General features: G+C 37.6%; 1 protein-coding gene across 8 annotated transcripts in view; it reads right to left on the minus strand.

Annotated features, from left to right (window-relative positions):
* Nucleotides 1-2,414: 2,414 nt before the first annotated feature.
* The window catches only part of LOC135313453 (serine/threonine-protein phosphatase 6 regulatory subunit 3-like), a 50,068-nt gene continuing 32,892 nt past the window's right edge, over nt 2,415-19,590 (minus strand). For 7 of the 8 annotated variants that reach the window (XM_064452381.1, XM_064452378.1, XM_064452379.1 and 4 more), the window contains 8 exons: nt 18,901-19,053; nt 16,783-16,932; nt 16,240-16,304; nt 13,546-13,661; nt 13,075-13,160; nt 8,417-8,503; nt 4,695-4,792; nt 2,415-2,601 (listed from right to left, as the gene is read on the minus strand). In XM_064452381.1, coding sequence (XP_064308451.1) covers nt 2,430-2,601; nt 4,695-4,792; nt 8,417-8,503; nt 13,075-13,160; nt 13,546-13,661; nt 16,240-16,304; nt 16,783-16,932; nt 18,901-19,053 — 927 coding nt within the window. In that variant the 3' untranslated portion in view covers nt 2,415-2,429. The remainder of the gene's footprint in view (nt 2,602-4,694; nt 4,793-8,416; nt 8,504-13,074; nt 13,161-13,545; nt 13,662-16,239; nt 16,305-16,782; nt 16,933-18,900; nt 19,054-19,590) is intronic. The other variant, XM_064452383.1, reaches the window with a different exon arrangement.

The following is a 19,590-nucleotide window of genomic DNA, read 5'->3' on the forward strand; positions in this document are numbered from 1 at the left end:
GGGCAAATGGCTAGGATGGTGGGCACCTCCAGTGTCTTGGGACTTCGCCCCTGAACAAGTGCATAATCCTTAAAAAATTGAGAACCTGGTTGTAAAAGTACGTCATGTGGATGCTCACATCCCCAAGAGTCAGGCCACCGAAGAACATCAAAACAACCAGCAGGTAGATCAGGCTGCTGAGATTGAAGTGGCTCAGGTGGATCTGGACTGGCAACATACGAATTATCTATAGCTCGGTGGGCCCATGGCACCTCAGGCCATCAAGGAAGACATGCAACATACAGGTGGGCTCGTGATCGAGGGGTGGACTTGACCATGGACAGACACTATTGCACAGGTTATCCATGAATGTGAAACGTGCGCTGCAATCAAGCAAGCGAACTAGTTAAAGCCTCTGTGGTATGGGGGACGATGGCTGAAATATAAATATGGGGAGGCCTATCAGATTGATTATATCACACTCCCCCAAACCTCCCAAGGCAAGTGCCATGTGCTTACAATGGTGCAAGCAACCACTGCATGGCTGGAAACATATCTCATGCCCCATGCCACCACCCAGAACACTATCCTGGGCCTGGAAAAACAAGTCTTATGGTGACACAGCGGCCCAGAGAGAACTGAGTCAGATAGCGGAACTCATTTCTGAAACAACCTCATAGACACCTGGGCCAAAGAGCGTGGCATTGAGTGGGTGTATCACATCCCCTACCACGCACCAGCCTCTGGGAAAATCAAGCGATACAATGGACTGTTAAAGACTCCACTGAGAGCAGTATGGGGGGTGGGTGGGACATTTAAACACTGGGGTACACACACATTTAGCAAAAGCCACCTGGTTCGTCAACACTAGGGGATCCGCCAGTCGAGACAGCCCTGCCCAATCAACACACTTAGGTACTGTGGAAGGGGATAGAGTCCCTGTAGCACATGTAAAAAATATGCTGGGGCAAACAGTCTGGATTATTCCTGTCTTGGGCAAAGGCAAACCCATTTGTGGGATTGCTTTTGCTCTAGGACCTGGATGCACTTGGTGGGTGATGCGGGAGGATGGAGAAGTCCGATGTGTACCTCAAGGGGATTTGATTTTGGGTGAGAATAGCCAGAGAGGTGAATGGTATAACGTTAGTTGCTGTATAGTATCGTATGCCATCACTTCTGTGGTTGCTATATGCCATACCAATGGTATCACAGTAGGAATCTTCCAAATTAATGGAGAATGAATTTTGATTTAACCGAGCAAAGTGCAGCAGTGACGGAACAGACTGACATCAGCATGCAACAATCCAACACCACACACACACCACCTCTCCTGCCCTGAAAGAGACTGTTGTGACAGACGGAGCCCAAAGTTGTGGACTAAATGAACTCCACAGACATTTTGTGGACATTTTACAGGGGTGGGACATAGACTAATGGAACGATATCTGTGTATTATATCAAAGGATGGGAAGGGGAGTGGTGGTTAATGAGGTTGTATTGGATAGTGTGGGACCTGAGCATGACATAAATGGTATGGAATAAAAGGGGTAGATACTCCTATGGTTTTGGCTGGGATAGAGTTAATTCTCTTCCTAGTAGCTGGTTTAGTGCTGTGTTTTGGACTTAGTATGAGAATAATGCTGATAACACACGCATGTTTTAGTTGTTGCTAAGTAGTGCTTACATTAGTCAAGGACTTTTCCAGCTTCCCGTGCTCTGCTGGGGCACAAGAAGCTGGGAGGGGAGGGGGCTGAGCCAGGACAGCTGATCCAAACTGGCAATGGGGATATTCCGTGTCATATGACATCACGCTGGGTGTACTAGCAGGGGAGAGTTGGCTGGGGGAAGCAGCGATTGTGGCTCAGGGACTGGTGGCGTCAGTCAGTGGGTGGTCAGCTATTGCATCACTTGGGGGTTTTTTCCCACCTTGGGTTTTGCCTCTCGTTATTTTCTTTATTTTGTTATTATTACTATCTTAATTACTGAATTATTCTTATCTCAACCCACAAGTTCTCTTACTTTTGCTCTTCCAGTTCTCTCCCCCATCCCACTGGGGTGGGGGGAAGTGAGCGAGCAGCTGTGTGGTACTTAGTTGTTGACTGGGGCTACACCACAACAGCAGCACACAGGAATTACATTGAATAGCTTTTCATATAACCAGACCACCAAGTACTCCAGCTTTATTTTCTGTTGTGGGGTTCATTTCAGCTCAACTGACAAATAATATCTAGGGTTGAAGTCTCTGTCTTTACTTCCCGTCACCACAATTTCACTGGAAGACTGAAATAGGTTCTACCCATAAAACCCAAGTGTGCAATATGCGCAGATCAGATCCAAGCCTGTTCTTGAACCTGGCCATAGAAATTAGAAGCAATTCTAAGACACTACTGTTCTTTGTGATCAGTATTCCAATTAGAAAAATGTCATGATACAGGATCAAGGTAGGGTAGTTATTTCCAAAGATTACACATCAAAGGAGTAAATATAACCACCAGCAAAACTCTGAGATCACACCAAAGTTTAAAAAGCAGTAATTTTTTTCTGACAGTATAGGAACACATACTTACACTTTCATTTGTATTGAGGGTAAAGTTGATGTCTGAGACCCGATCAAAAGAAACACTACAAAAAAGCAGATGTAGCCAATAAAACAAGATGCTGTATTATGACAGGAAGACATACCATTTCTTAGTTTTTTCATTTTCCAACAATCTAAAAAATGTAAGATTAAAGACAAAGTAGTTTCCAACATAAAACAGTCAAATTCCACATTGAGGAGGCCTGGCATTCACAGTTTTTCTAACTGTGAAATATTTTAAGCAAAAATACAAAACAATGTCATCTCTAGCCTATAGTTAGCTGTGAAGATGCAACAAGCCTTAGCAAGCATAATTAAAATTATATATGCAAATCTTAAATACTGTACTGTTACATGCTGGACAAAAATGTAGGCCTAAAGAATGTCTAATCTGACTATGGCCTACCATAAGACAGCTTAAAATCCTTTGTTAGCAGTTCTTATACCTTCTAATTTCACCACTCTACAGAAGGACCTTCTCAACAGGAAGAAAGTGAAAAACGTAATATCAACCTCTGTTTCCTGAAGAGAAAAAAGAATCTCTATATTTTCTTTAAACCAATCACTGAAGTTTTTTTCCAAACTGAAAAATATTAGGCTTTACACATCTTCACATATTAAGCCATTGAGCAGTTCCACTGAAGTAATTACAAACATGTCTTAGACTAAAAATACCATTAGGAAAATGAAATCTTTAGGGGAAGCAAAAAGAAACAAGAGGAGGAAGAGACAGAAAATACTACCAGACTTTCAGAAGAGTTAATACATTCTTGCTCTAGCCAAATATAGCAGCGCATTCAGCAGAGCCCATACTACTCTTCCTCTAACCCTCACTGCAATACTAAGTAGGGAACAAGGTAAGTAGTCTAAAAGAACACAAGTTTTAAGTGTGACTGAATTACTGTGCAACAGTAAGCAGATAATTTAAGCTGTACTTGATTCTTGCACAAAAGGCATAACTTTTTCCTACAGTTTAATTCATTTCATGAGTACATTGTCAGTATGCCTACCATAAATCAAGATATCTGCTTACACAAATAGCCTTCTTTCCACCAAGACCACACACTACCAAAGGCACAATCTTAAAGGAATTTCAACTCCTACCTCTGCCAAAATCCACTTGCTTCTAACAAAGTTACTTCCTCTCCCATCATCTTAATCTGTAATCTCAGCAGATCATGCAGTGTAAAAAGGCAGTAATGCTTCTTAAATGGCATGTGCAAGCTTCAGTCAACCGTCACTTACTAAACGTATCTTACAGAAGAGCGCTGAGACATTTTATTGTCTTTTACCCTTCTAGAAGCCATCTTCAAGTAACACTTTTTACTCTTATCTGCACGTTCTTGCAACCCAATCCATGAATTCTTACAAAATCAAGATTAGCTCTATTTTCAGCAAGAAGCCCCATTCTTTCCCTGTCCCATTATGGCATCAGTTTACTTGGAACTGAAGAAAGAGCTCAGGTTTGGGTTGTTGGGGGTTTTTTTTGTTTTGGTTTGGTTTTTTTGGGTGGGTGGGGCATTTTTGTTGTGGTGGGTTTGTTTTCATTTTCTTTTAACCTCACCGTGATTGTTCTCATTTCCTCATCACTTACCCTATTTGTAGAAACAACTCTTAACTGACTTAATCCTTGAAAACAAAGGTAGATTTACAATGCCCTTCCTTACTGTCCCCTACAGAAAAGTACACTCAGACATGTTGTCCCTGTCATTTTTTCCAGGAAAACCTAAAAGTAGAGCTATTCGTCTGGTCAGGTACACAGATTCAGTGGAGCGAGGGGGGGCAAATCACCTTGAGGCACTGAGAAAGTTGAATTGCCCCCAACAATACCATGTCATTGGACAGACATAGCTTTCAAAAGCAGAGTTTAGTTTAGTTATTTATTCACAAGCATTGTGCTCTCATGTTGGCACAACCAGGACATTAGAAATGGAAGATAACCTGTTGCTTTCTTCTGTAAACTGTTCAGGGAGGCTTCTATCAATCCACATACATGGTACAAAAACAGAGGACTGATTGGCAAGTGCCTCACATTAGTAAACGCTTGTATTTATCCTCAGCAAAAGCACAGCCAAATACACGGTAAGAAAAGAAACTCCCAAGACTGTAGTCAAAGCCAGTATAGCATTATACTCACTTGCCGATGTCATCTTGGTCAGCGAACTTCTCATCGTTGAAGCCAAACTGGTCAATAAAATTGGACGTCATTTGTTGCATCTGATAATCAGAAAAGGCCTGGCAACCCCAGGACCAACGACAGTGATATAATGATTCTAATAATACTCTAAATCCTATTTGCCCATTTTGCTCCAAAGAAATACAAGTCTCTAGTCTAAACATAAAGGACAGGAAAACTATTTGTCCTAACATTTGGATTTTAAATGGTAACACTAACTACACACCTACTTACATTTACTGACTTGAAAGCCAGTCTAATAGCAGCTCTCAGTAAGAAAGTTAAATCTCTAGTTTAATCATGTTAACAGGCACCTTTCCAAATGCACCCCAAAGAAGTGAAAAACACAGTATACTAGATAAAAGAAAAAGCTGTCTTTGTTCAAAATAACATGAAGTTGTAAATGGTAAGAACCAGAAAAGTACATTATATATAGATACTAATGAACAGTTAGATATTTACCATGTAGTTATCACTAGAAATATCAGTCCCAGGCACACACACCAGCAATGGCTATTCAACAGCTAGAACGAAACTATTGAACATTTTATCTCAGTGCAGCGTCACTGACTCAATTGTGCTTTGCTTTTTTTTTTTTAATAAAGACACTAGTGTCAACTGGCAGCAGATGGGTATACACACATTAAGGTACACATAGGCATTTTCTCCTATCCATAAGGCAGTCCTTATTTCCCAGGACTATAATTGAATTATCACACATTCTCTAGGGACTTTTAATAGTGTTTATCCATGTGTAAAGTCAGCCAATGCTAAGATACACTAGGAAATACAGCTGTCACATCAACTCTCTTGGCTTCTTGCCCAGGTAACTAAACGGGCACAGTTTAGAGACAAAACCTTTGAAGAAGGCGGTAAAGCTGAACAAAGTGAATATGGGAAGAGAACAAGAGAATGGTCAAAAAAAGCAAGTTTGGATTAAGGCATTATGAAAAGCGGAGGTAAAAGTGAGAAGATATAGAAGGATGAGGTATACAGCAAGACAATACCAGGGCTGGGAATGGGTTTGAAAAACCCTCATGACTGGTAGGGTCACTATGCTAAACCGCGCTAGTGCAAGAACTTTCTTACGTTTTTGATGTAATTTTTACATTACTGTCTGCTAGTTTTAGGATTTGATACTAACACAGTTAGTATATCAACATGACACAGGTAGACAGTCAATTACTGACTGTCCTCCCTATAAGATAATTACTTTGCTCTACACTGGTTACTGAGCTCTTCTGCTGTAAAATATTTTCACTGTTATGGATATTAAAAAGCACGTGTGACTGAAAGACATCAATGAATTACTTCTATGGGAAGAAAAAACCCAAAAGAAGTTAGACTTGTTCTGTTTTACAGAAGGTATGACCATTCAGACCACCCCCTCCCAGGATAAACCTCATGCCTTAGTTTTCTGTTTATGACATCAGCTAGCTTCATAACTAGCGTGAAATCTTAGCACTACATCAAAATTGCCTACAAGTATATAAAACACCGTTATGAATTGCTTGCATATCTCAGACACTAGACAGTTCTATCCCATTCTCCAATATATTTTCAGTATGCTTAAAAGAGACAGAAAGTGCTACTAAGCTGGTGGAGAACAGGATAAGAATGCTTTCCTGGAGTAAAAGTTTCCAGAGCCACAGTAAGACAGCACATTAAATACTGCTGGCACAAGAAACCTTACAATCCAGAACCAGGTGATGAAACACATTTTCAAAGACATCAGTTTTGATGATCAGAAACTTACATAAAAAGCATATCTTTAGAACCCTTCCTTTCTGGAACAAAGGGTCTCCATTAGAAGAAAACAGTATTGAACTAGATTTTGATGTCAAAAGAAAGAAGTCATAGCAAATGTAATTCCATAAAAGCAGAAGTTAAATTTGACAAAAATAAACTGAAGATGAATAGGTTCCTTAGTATTTTCCTCCCTTATCCAATTCCTAATGGGTCTACTTGAATTTTTCAAGTTTACCTTATGTTTCCTCTAACTATAGGTCTAGAATAGGGTATACTAGCTGAAGCCAGAGAAACCTTTATGAATTAATTTTTGCAGCTGGAGAATGCTTTAAGTAATTTCAGTGCATTTCCCATCAGTGATTTATCTTGTCTAATATCCTGCTTTCTTCACAAGACTACTTTAGACTGCATATTTCACTAGCTTGGCTTAGGAAAAAAAGATTAAGAAAACAGTGACAAACTTGAAAGAAACAGAGCATTGGACTGTCTGCATTTCTCCAGATTAACTACCTGGAACTGCTGGGATTGCCTCAGCATGGCAGATCAAGTGGATGCATGAAAAGCAGAGATATTTGAAGATCTTACTTCCTCATTATAAGTTGCATGCTATCTGTAGCAGCTCTAAAATTTGTATTCAGGTGCACCTCACATGTACAAAATCACCAAGTCAGATAAATGCATCTGATTCGTAAAACTTAAGCCACCACCCACAATTCAAACTTAGGTAAGCAATTGCTTTTAATAAAATCTATAGAAGATGCACTGAAGCCAGTCTTAGACTAAGTAGTTACGACATAGCTGTTAGTGTGAGCTGAAAGATTTTGGTTAATAACCCAGATAACTAATGTATTCCCTACAAGGGACCTATCTACAATCTTGTTCCGCGTGGCTCCTGCTCTTTCACCACCAGTGAAAGAAATGAGAGATATGCATATTACAGATTGGACAGTACCATTACAGAAATGCTGTCATTCTTCTTCAAAATGGCAGTGTTCTCCATAATCGCTTATCACAAAACACTCTTAATAGCCATTTTAAATAGTATCTTTATCAATTAGTCAGCTATGATAGCATCAAAACTTCAATGTGGACACAGCTTTGACTTAAGCTTTCAGTCTGGTTGATCTGTGGATTCCCTAGGCAGTCTCAATTTTTTTTTCTTCATTAAACTAAATTATAAATACTCATCTTTGAAACACTCACAAATGAGTTGTCAAAAGCACACACTGAATTTAAAAATAAGTGATTAAGTTCATTGGAAATTTAGTTCAGGGAGATTTGGCTATGTATGCTTGCCATGTACCAAGGGCTTATAAAGTTAAAAACATTCAAGCTGCTAGATACAACCTGGCACAGGAGCCTACTTAGCTCTTCACTTATATTGATGTGACAGCTGCAGAGCTTGACATCTTGCCGAACACTAAAAGCATGTAACAACAAATAGCCAATACTCATTGTTTCCTCATCAAAATAAGGGTCCTTTTTTTAAAAAAAAAAGAAAAAAAATCTATTACCAACACCAAACAAACCCATATTTGCTTTCATAGGAATTCACACTTGCTAGAAAACACAATTAGAAGCCATCATTTCAAACATCTATGTCTACTAAGAACTAAAGTTAACATAGAAACTGTGTTCATCGTAGCTAGACAGCTGGTGCATAAAATGTGTTCTTAGGCATAATAAGTAGAGATCTGCATACACTGCATGATCAAAGACTAAAAATGAAGACACACCAAGATATTGTGACTTGTGTTAAAAACCATAGCCCTGGGTTTGATAAAACAGTTGTGTGCACCCAAAAGTCTAAGTTTTATTTTAAACTTTCTAGATTTGTATTTACTTGTGATAGAACTACAAGTTCCACTGCTTTTTAAAAATTTCTTTATTTTTACAGAAAGAACAACTTACACTGTTAGAAGAATTCAACTCACCTGCTGCAAGGAAGAATCCTGTGAGAAACCTGTTTCTTTAAAGTCAATTTCATCATCACTGGAAGAATGAATGTGGCAGGTAGTAACCTATACAAAGGAATTCAGTCATTTGCATAGTATAGGACAGACACTCAAGCATACTCAGACTATCTAGATGAATTTTCAGTTTCATATCAAAACAAGAAACTGAATTTTTTCGTTTTCCCAACCGCTATACCACATAAAATAGTCACTGAAATATTTCAATAGCATTAACACATTAACACACACAAGTATTAGATACCCCCAAAATGCCAAACCTTTTGACTACTTCAGAATGACTATTTAACATTAAAAAAGCCAGTCCTACAGCTGACAGTTATCTAAAGCAAAATGAGACAAAACTTGCATCGTATCTTTGTACTGCATGAAATATGTTGAACAGCGCAAGTGAATTAGTAGCCACGAAAATACTAGATTACATAGAGATCCTCCTTCTTTCCTATATATAAAAATGAAAAGGAAACTGTCTTAGGTATCTACAGCATTTACAAAAAGACAAGAGTTAATCTTCAGAAGTTCACAACCAATGTGTACTTGCAGAAACAAACATGGAGTTGTTGCCACAGCAACTGCTATTTTGAACATCACACTTGAAAGAAGATATTTTTCTGATGATCTGACATAGAACTAGTGGGAGTAGTTTGTTTAGTGACACTGCTATCTAAGCAACATGTTCTTAGAAGTACTCATGTTCAAACAGAACAGCACTCCAAGAGCAATTTCAGCTGGGACAGCAACTAGCTGAACTAACAGTAGCAACAGCTGACCCTTAACACATACTCTGTGAAGGATCACTAGTATAAAGCACATCTACAGATGACAAAATTTATACGGCACTATAACATATTGCATTACTCTACACACCCACAGAGCTCCATGTTACAGATTCTCAAGTGAAGTCAGGTGGTTCATAGATTCTTCTTATTTTCTGAAGAAAGTACAAGTCTATACAAAAGGAGTACTGAAACACATACAAGGCTTCATAAAAGACAGATGCCTCTCTATGCTCCCACAATGCTACAGTCAGGACACACATGCAGGAGATAGAGAAATGAAGAAAGTTTTTACCTGAAGTATATTGTGCTTTTATGCTTTTAACTCTGTTAGTATAACATTTACTTAAAAAAAAAATTGGGAGGTTTTATTCTTGCACATCTACCATTCAGGCTTATGCTGCAATTTCATTCTAGAAGTACCCCAACTTCAAGTTAGGTCAGGTTTCCTTCAGAAATTCACTATTAACACTAAAACTGTCAATAGGTGGGAAGAATAGTAATGTACCAAATAATCTCTGGGCTTGGTGTGTCTGGAGAAGAACTGTTATCAAATGACAGACCAAGTCCATTGAAGGTTAGTGCTCAGTGTATATTTATTAAAATATTCTTGCAAAGTCTACACACTTCAAGTTAACTATATGGCATTCCATACCACAAGCTGAGCTGCCCTAGATAGTGCCCCTCAAGTGGCAACATTTTGAGAGGACAAAAGTTAATATAACTACTCCTTCTACAACTGCAACTTGTTGGGCAAAATGACACCAAAAACCAAGTTGTTGTTTATACAGTTTTAGTTACTACTAATGAACAAGTTAATCCCCACTAGAAATCCTGCCCTTACTGCTATAGCAGAAACAAGCTCAGAACTCTTAGCGAGACAGTTTCTCCTCCCTCAAACTCTCCCTCTGGGAACCAACAGGACATAAAGCCTAAGATACATTAGTTGCTTCTCTTGTTTTCTGCCAGCTGCTGTAGCTGAAGCACAAACCTGAAAGAAGATACTAGCATTATTCCACCCTAATAAATAAATGGCAGAATAATGCCAGGTAAGGGAGTGGCAATGACCACTGCAAATTCGAGTAGTTAATTCTTTACTTAAGCTCCTCACTGTTCAGACCAGTCACTTTCTAACACTAACACACAGCACAATCACTTTTTGCAAATAATTAATTCTAATGTGTGGCATTTTTCTACTTCATTTCCCAGTAATATTGAAAAGGATTTTCCTTAAGGGAAAGGAACCATACGGTGACTTTTAAGGCAACAACAAACAATTTGTCCTGTAGACTGTTATTTTTAGTCTTAGGGGAAGTATACTCTCCTCAACTAGTCTTTAAGTATGCCTCACAAACATTCAATATCATGACTAATATTGGAAGGATGCCATGAAGACACACCTGAAGTTATACAGAGTCTCTTGTACAAACCTAGCATCATAAATTGTATAGCATTCTTCACTGTACCAGCTTCATTAATGCACCTTGTCTAAAGGGAAAATGAACAATTACTCCACATGTATTTTATCTTCAGCTAGGTAAGTGTAAGTAGGTAAGCTTAGCAAAGCACTGCCTACCTTCTAACAGGACAATTAGCAGTGGAAAAAACAAAAAGAAGCTTCCTGTAAAGTGTCTTGGGGAAACTCTGAGAAGCAAGCACGTAGCAGACTTAAGTCTGCAGTTACTGTTGTTTTAGAAAATGCCACAAGAACTTGTCTGCAAGCTAGAAAAGACTAGAGAGGGAGAAAGAGAATGAAAGGGATAGTGTTGATAGATTTACAGTCAACTTCCCTGATACAAGAACAGTCTCATGGCTGCAGAAGCAGTTCATTATGCATGGGACCCCAGGATGACATACCTTGTGCCATTACAGTAAGAGACCTTTCTTTGCTGAGCACCAGATCACTGAAGCACTGGAAGTACTCACAAAATCAGTTACTTCCGTAGCCTTCACACAGCTAACTTATTTACATATTTTAAAATGAACTTCACATTGTAAGAGTATGCATACACATAAAGATCAGATAATCTAAGCTTAGTAAATCCAGGAAGTTGACTGAAGAAAATCAAGTAAAACAGTAAACCATAGTTTGGTCATTCAGGTCAGGAACTGTTTGCATAACTATTATATCACCCATAACTACATTTTGCTCAACAGCTTGCTTAGGACAGGAAAACCTTGAATCAAATAAATCAGTCTACTCATCTACCCAGTAATAAATATAACTAAGTCCACAGAATATTAAGAAAGGTGTGCTTAAGATCTTGCACTGGGGACACTGAAAATCTGCACTTCAAATTAGGCATATAATTTTTCAGGTATAAACAGTAGTTCTAGTAAGCTGCTGTTTTAAACGAGGATGCTTTCATAAGCTTACAGAAGAGCTCACTCAGACATATCAAGTTATCCAGGTTTATAGATGGAGAGAACAGGTTTATGGAGACCAAGTCACAGATCAAAAGCATGGATATTAGAGGACAGTATGACTGGGAAGAAATACCATGGGGCTGGGCTTTCAGGATAGACCCATGCAATAATCAACTTAAACTTGATTGAGTAAAACAACAAGCTGAGTTTTCCGAGATCTTTTTACTGTCTCTTACACCACAATGCGCTTTCCATGACTGTTTATCTTTGAACTAAATGCTAATCGAATGTTCATAAGAATTGATCACACAAGCAGAAATAAAGCCGATAACTTTAGAAATTCAACACTGTATCTTCCAGATGGCATTTTAGATACAAGAGTTTGTTTTAATGCTTCGTATTTCTATTCAGCTGAAGACTGTGGAGTTTGGAGATATGTTTTAAATGATGTTTAACTGTTATTACATCAAGTACACCCAAGCAAATGATTATGTATCTGAAGAGCCAATTATGATGTTATTAATTATAAATGAACTTAAAATTCTGCCTGTTTAGATGACTCTTCTCTTGGCCTTGACCAAGCATTAGTTTCTAGCAAGAGGAAAACATTGTTATTTTACAAGTACTATTAACTACTTTGCATTCACAGGCTCACACAAAAAATATCATCTGTAGATCATTTGGTCATTTCCACAAATTGCACAGTTTCAGATTAATTTCCTGTTGCTTCTATTGCCACACACATCACATTAGCATTATGTTCCAGTTGCTATATTATACTGGAATAGCCCAATTAATATAGCATCAGCACAAGGTAATGAAGCCACATGCAAAGCACTGCACTCCTAGAGAAGTCAGGTATGTTAGTAATCAGTCTGTTGACATTGGAAACTGCCTCTGCAAGTGATTACTCTTAAAATTGTATATTTAACACGATTACACAAAACCTCTTCATACACTTAGAAAAAAGCTAAACCTAAGTAGAAGTGTAATCACTACTGCTATGAGCAGAAGAAATGTAACAGGTGTACAACAGAAGTATGTAAAATTACTTCACTTAAGCAAGGTCACTAACACATGCAGCGGGATGCAGGTAGCATTTTTGCATTAAACTTACAGGCTCATTTACATACTGTACATAAAGCAATTAACACCTGCTTCTGCAGTTTTAATTTGTATGCTTCAAGCAGACAGGAGTTTAAGGACACTAACTTGAAGCTGTAAAAAAAAAAGTCTTCCTTCCTGGCGATTGTCTGGGATGAATAATACAAACTGAGCTACTAGAAGATTCCCATACAAAATATTAATGGTACAGCTTTAGTTGAGAAGTAAACTAAAGAATTATCAGTTCCATAGCTCAGCAACAAGGTGTACTTGTTGACACAAGTACATGGTAGCTGGGAAGACTGGCTGTGCTAATGACAAAAAGAAACTGGGGTCCAAGTAAATTTTGATACCTTATGTATCACTACTTACCAGGTCCACTGTATTCCTCTTGTTAGTTTCTCCTAAAGAGCTTGTGCAGAATGTCTCCCATCGCTCTCTGACCTCCTCTGGAAGCTCTAGCATAGGAAACAAAAACCCCAATTTAATATTATCAACAACAGAGCATCACTTAATTTTTAATTTTTCTCTCCTGCTCTACCAGAAATACTGCAAAGGACATATACATCCTCCTAAATCCATAAGGATTGCTCCATGTAGCAAACAAGTCCAAATCAAGCAGGTGAGCATCTCTTCGCATTTATTCCAGGGAGTTTTGATACTGTTTGAAAAAAACTAAAAAGGACTTCAGCATATGTTTAAGGATGGTTGGTTTAAAATTGAATGCATCAGAAGTAATATTTTCTTCTTTTATCCAACTGCTGCCTTAATTTAAGTTTGATTCATTTCCTCAAAATTTGATACTGAAAGCCACGAAGACAAACGTAAGACCATTAACATTACCTTTAATGAGCTGTTGGACTAGTGTACTGTTTGGCCCCTTATCTGTACTATGCACAATACAGTTTGCTATCCTTGTAAGATGACCCATATAGCCATGCCGCCTTCCTCCTTCAGCCCTGCAAGAGACAAAAGGAATTCAACTGCCCACACTCAGACCAACTGTACTACTATATTTCGTTATAAAACACTCTACCAGAGTCAAGAAGTTACTTAACACAAATAACGTATTGATTCTTAAGCAGAAGAGTTGCATCCTAAAACCAAAGGTTCAGAAAAATACTGAAGAATTCCTGATACCAACTGGTTTGACTACACTAAGCCAGTTCGGTAGTTTACCTGCTTGTTAAGTCTTTTAAGAAGGATGTGCAGAGTATCTAACAGATTATTTCTGCTTTCACGTTTGTGTGTAGAAAGAAAAAATGTACAGCATTACCTTGATAAAGACAATTAACAACAGATCCACAGATTTTAGGAAATCCCTGTTGCTGACACTATTTTCCAAAACCTCAATACAGGGAACATTCTCTGAGCTTTGAGTCCATAATCATAAACAAAAATTCTTAAATCCAATGTGTGTCCTTGTACTGCAGAGCTTCTTAACATTACATTTAGCCTACAGGGATGGAATGGTATGACCAACTGAAATTTAAGTCAGGATAAGTGCTTTCCTGGAGTTTAGGAACAACATTTAAGCACATACCAGAAGTACAATTACAAGGTGGTTTGAATATTTTTGTGACAGAATTGCTTTGTCAGAATAGGAATCACCAGCATTTAGAGTAGTGCTTTGAGTAGCTATGATCAGCTGGAACCAATTTCGAGCTGACCTAAAAGCTGAAGCAAGAGCTCTGACTTGGACTGAATTTTTAACATTTAGCTGCAAACTAACCTGACATTTGCTGTGTCAGCTTTTTAAAGTTCTGTGCTTTTTTAAAAAAAAAAAACAAACAAACAGGAAAGACACACTCAGAAAGACACACTAGACCAACCTCCCATGAACTTGACTGAAATCTTTGTAAAGTGACAGCACTTCAGGAAGTAGCTTATGTTATGCAAACACAAATCACATGACTTGATTTTCCACCACTATCATCATCTAACACAGGAGGTAACTGAAATGATGTTACGTCAATGCAAGATGTCATGAATGAAACAGTATCACATTGTTTACAGAAACAGCTTGAGATTCCTGTCTTATTTCCTTGACTGCTTAGGTAACAAGTACATTCAAAACAAGCAACACGTGATGGTGGCAAAGGTTATAATTTCTAATACAGGCTATGCCATAAAAAGCACTTGCATTTGACGAAGTGGATTGAGTTGCCATTGCCTAGCCAAAAAGGCTAGAGCATGATTTTATCTCCTGTTAGCAAATGCTTATCAATCTGAGTGAATCAAACAGCTTTTTACTATGTCAGATGTCAGATATTTACCAGCAAAAAGCAGCCACTATCAAGCTCCTAGAGCTGCTCAAAATAACATTAAGTGACAGAATACAAAAGCATAAAAAGAAAAGTCCATTTCCTGAAGCAGCTAAGCTAATAATACCTCTTCTTAAAAACTTATATTTGCAGTCATACCTGTACAAAATTGGATAAAAGGGTGAATTACTTACAGCCTGCTCATTTCTCACAAACTAAAATCAATTCTTTCCAGACGAAAGCACAGTTTGAGGTTTCCAACAATATTTTCCAAATTTGTATTTGCAAACATGAGACTAAGTATTTAATTCATCCATCCCTATGGTAAGCCCTGGATCAAGAACATTCTTATTCAATCAATGGATAGTTCTAGGTTGGATCTATGGAAATAGCTTTCCGTACTTCTCTCCTTTGAGAGTCTAATTTGTGAAGAAGTTGACAATTCTCTATAACCTTAGGAGACTATGATACAAAATACATTTGGGAGAGCGTGTTTTCTACAGTTAAGTCACATTCCTCTTTGTAGCACCCTCTTCACCTACTTGAACATCCTTATTTTCAGGTCAGTTACATTAGCCATATATTTACTGATTCACATCAAATACTAAGAGGCATATTTTGGGAAGTAGAACTGTCTCAAATAATACACCAGCAAACCAGCAACACTATCCCAGTCAGCTAATTCAGTATTTTGGTAAGTTAGCTCTAACATTTACTGTTCACTATCTCCTGAGGCAAACTTACGAGCCATCAGAGAGCTGTTTTACCACTTCAGGTGAAGATAGAGGGGTTTTTCTCCTGCTATGAACACAGTTTCCAGCAACATTAGCTACTTGAAACTTTCATTCTTGTTCTTGCACAAACACATACTTTTAGAAGGTAGCCCATTGCTGAGGACTTGGCTTTTACTACTTCAGAGTCTGTTGCTCCCCACTATGTATTATACTTTGATGTGTTTATAAATAATTTTCAGTTGCTTATATTTCCTGTCCTCTCAAAACTTAACATATGTTTCTGTGCTTGGATATGGATAGACTTTGAAGATCATAGTAATATCTTAAACACAGCAAGAATGACAAATAGTGTCTCCTCAAAGAGTCATGGGAAAATGCATTAGAATGCTGCCAAAAAGCAGTATGAGAGAAAGCTTTAATGCAAACATTAACCTACAGGTGTTTTTAGAACTGGCCAGATCAGTTATAAGTCATACATTTGTTTCACAATTCAAGTCTTATGTAGACAATTGCAGGGACTGAGAAAACTAGTTACTCACTGTTTCTTCTCATTCATCTCCCATGCTTCAAGTATTCGTTCTATTAACTGGCACTTAAGGAAGAGCTATCAAAAGAGCAAAATATGCTTAGTAACAGTAAAGTAGAACACATTTTACAATTGATTTTAACAAATACAGTCTTACATGCCAACTAATTTCAGGTTTAGGATGAACATTCTCAAAAGGTTTAAAGTTCAGAACCAGCAATCAGAAACCTAAAAGCTAAACCTACATTAATTCTACTTCCTTCCATCTGCTGAGTTGCAGTAGCATAAAGCTATTGAAATAGCAATTTTAATTCTTAAAAATAACAGAACTTCTCCTTCAAGGAAAATAGATATTTGCAGCTCTGCACACACACTCACTTTGGGGTAGCAAAAATCTCCTCTAAGGACTCCCAGGTTTAACACCCCAAACTGACATTAAGAAAAAACAGATAAATATTCATATTCTTTCTATACATAAATAAAATATATCCCAATTTTACTACGATAGCCCAGAGGCAAGAAAATTCAATAGATTCCCTGAAAAACCACAACTTACATGTTTCAATAAGAGATTGTCCGCAGTGGAATCCTGATCTGTAATTGTGCCATTTTCTGTGCTTTCAAGAGGACTTGCAAGAATCAATGCAATACAAATTTCTACTTGAGTATGCAAAAAGTTATTCCATGTATATTTAAAGAACATGTCCTGAAAAACAAATTCAACAAGGTTTAGACAAACCAAGGTCTTTTCATTAAACATAACCAATAATCTCACCCTAGCAAGTAATTTGAATGACTACACAAGAACCAGTTCTTTAAGTTCTTCAATAAGTATTATTGTGCAAGAGAAAATTTGTGACCTACAAATATGTTAATTCTTGTGCTTGCTATTGTATCTGAACACAAGGGCTATCATATGGGGTCAGAACAAAAAGTCAGTTGTAACTGGATTTATCCCATGGATAACCAATAATGCACTTTCAGAAAAGACAGACAGGGAGGAATGATACTCCCCACTTACATTCTTTCTGCTAGCTGCCACCCAGAGTCAGAAGTGTTATTTGACCTTAGTAGCCCTTGACAGACTTCTCTTTGAGTTCACTTAACCTTCTAGGATCTACACCACCACTTATAATGTGCTCCTCACTTCAGTGAGATTCCTTACAAAATCATTTCTACGTGTTTTGAACCTGTCGTCTACTAATTTTATTCTTCTGTTACAGAAGGCTACCTAGATAATCTAGATGCCATTTAAGATTATTAAATGCCTCACACAAGACAAATACTGAGGTTCAGATACAATTAGCAGTGTTTATTTAGTCATGTTCCTTGTTCTCCACATTTTTGCTCTTAAACATAGGAAAGATTTTTTTTCCCAAGCTTTATGTCTGGTTATTCTAGACTTCTTACTGCAAAACTTAAATGATCACTGTCACTGGTAAAATGAAATTAGTTACGGAAATATGTGCAGTGATTGGAACAGTATTAAACAATTTAAGTCTCATTCAAAATATGGCTAAAGATCTCCAATTTTCCTTCAGTCCTCCTAAACTAATGACAGCCTCTCATAAAGATATGCTACTGGAATTAGACACTTCCTAACAGTCAAGTCTGCACAGTAAACCACGTGCTGTTTCAGCAAACAGCGTGAAGCACTGAGAAGTTTATATGGCTCTAACTACTTTTCCTCTTTATGTAAAAATTGCTACAGAAAAGCATGTTCAACCCTCACTGAATTTAGTTTACAAAATAATCTACTTATAAGAACATGCAAATGCTCATATCATGTACATTCCCTTAGACAACACATCTAGGAAATCTTCAGTTACAGTGAAGTTAGCACCTGTCCACAAACCCAAGTTGTGTGGCGAAATTGAGATGAAGACATTACAACCATAGCTGTATTAAATTAGTTGAAGGAAAAAGGTATTTTAATATAAAACAATTTGGGGCAGCGAAAATACTTACACTTTGAGTTTGCAACTGCCTGCTTAGAAGAAAAAGTTTACATGTTGTATTCAGAAACTGTAGTATAAATTCTAGCATGTTTTGATAGTTGTTTTTAATCTCATACCAACATTTGAATTTTTTGGTCAACCTAAACACAAAAGAGTATGTCCTGCTATAGCTGAAGTAGGAACTACTCAAGGTACACATTCCACATTAGGAAAAAACAGCAAGTTAACTGACTGAAAGTTTTTTGTGCAACATCTTGCTTTGAAGGTGTATGAGCTACCAAGAGTAACTGTCCTCTTATAGGACAGTGCTGAAATTCCATTTTATGTCCCATATATTATTAAGAAAGGAATAGGGGTTTTGAGGGAACAGCTTAGGAAAAGTACAAAAACAGCAGGGAAGCCTTGAACATGGCTGAAAATTTGAGAACACAGATGAAAAACCTAAGTTTGTTAAGAAAACCACTTCATGTACTTATGAAGGTGTAGAGAATAAGAACCAGTCAAGTGATAGGAAGAAAATGCTTACTTCAGAACGATGAATTTAACAGTAAAATCCAATATTAGGAGTTCTTAAACAGTACAAAAGAAGCCACAACACAAACAGGCTGAAAAGTTAGGCTGGAAAATACACTACAAGTTATCTGCAGTGACAGAAAAAACAGACACGATCTTAATAGCAATCCATAAAAATAAAGAAAGCGGCATAAAGTTCTTACCAATATTACTCCTATGCTGTTAAGCTCTATAAGCTCCTGATTCACGCTGCTTGTATTCATCTGTAAAAGGCTAGATATTAATCTAATCACATTTAAGCGTGTGTTTCCCACAGGTGGATCCAATACACCCCAGGTTGTCTTCATGACACTTTTCTGAAAAAAGTACATACATAAACCCCATTAAAATCTCTTTAAAAAAAACCAGCTCATCATTACTACGCACAATGACACAGTAGTGCTTAAAAAAAAAACACACAATCAGTCCTTCAGCAAGCCTTACCTTCACCCTGCAAAAAGGATTTTAGTTCTGAACACTATAGCTTATTTTAACTCCATAGACAGGAAGCATTAAAAGCAGCTATATGAAACAAACAACAATGTAAAAACTGATTGTTAACTACAGACAGGATCTTAAAGTAGATGCATTCTACCCAAGGAATTAGGGTAGACTTCCTAGGAAATGCTTCTCACCGGTTAATCGATGTACAGCTATAGTGGACAGTATCGAAATAATGCTTCAAAAACCCTAACTTCATATACCTGAAATCAATTTCATTAAGCAACAAGCTTCTCTGGTGCCTTATTCTAGTGTTATACACTAAACAAGCTCCATCTGTAGTCTCTGAAGGAGTTGAAAGAGTTACTTCCAACACAGCAATGATCTCTTTCCATGCACTACGGATCCTTGTA

This window comes from Phalacrocorax carbo, chromosome 5 (genome assembly GCF_963921805.1).
Source record: "Phalacrocorax carbo chromosome 5, bPhaCar2.1, whole genome shotgun sequence".
Taxonomy (NCBI): domain Eukaryota; kingdom Metazoa; phylum Chordata; class Aves; order Suliformes; family Phalacrocoracidae; genus Phalacrocorax; species Phalacrocorax carbo.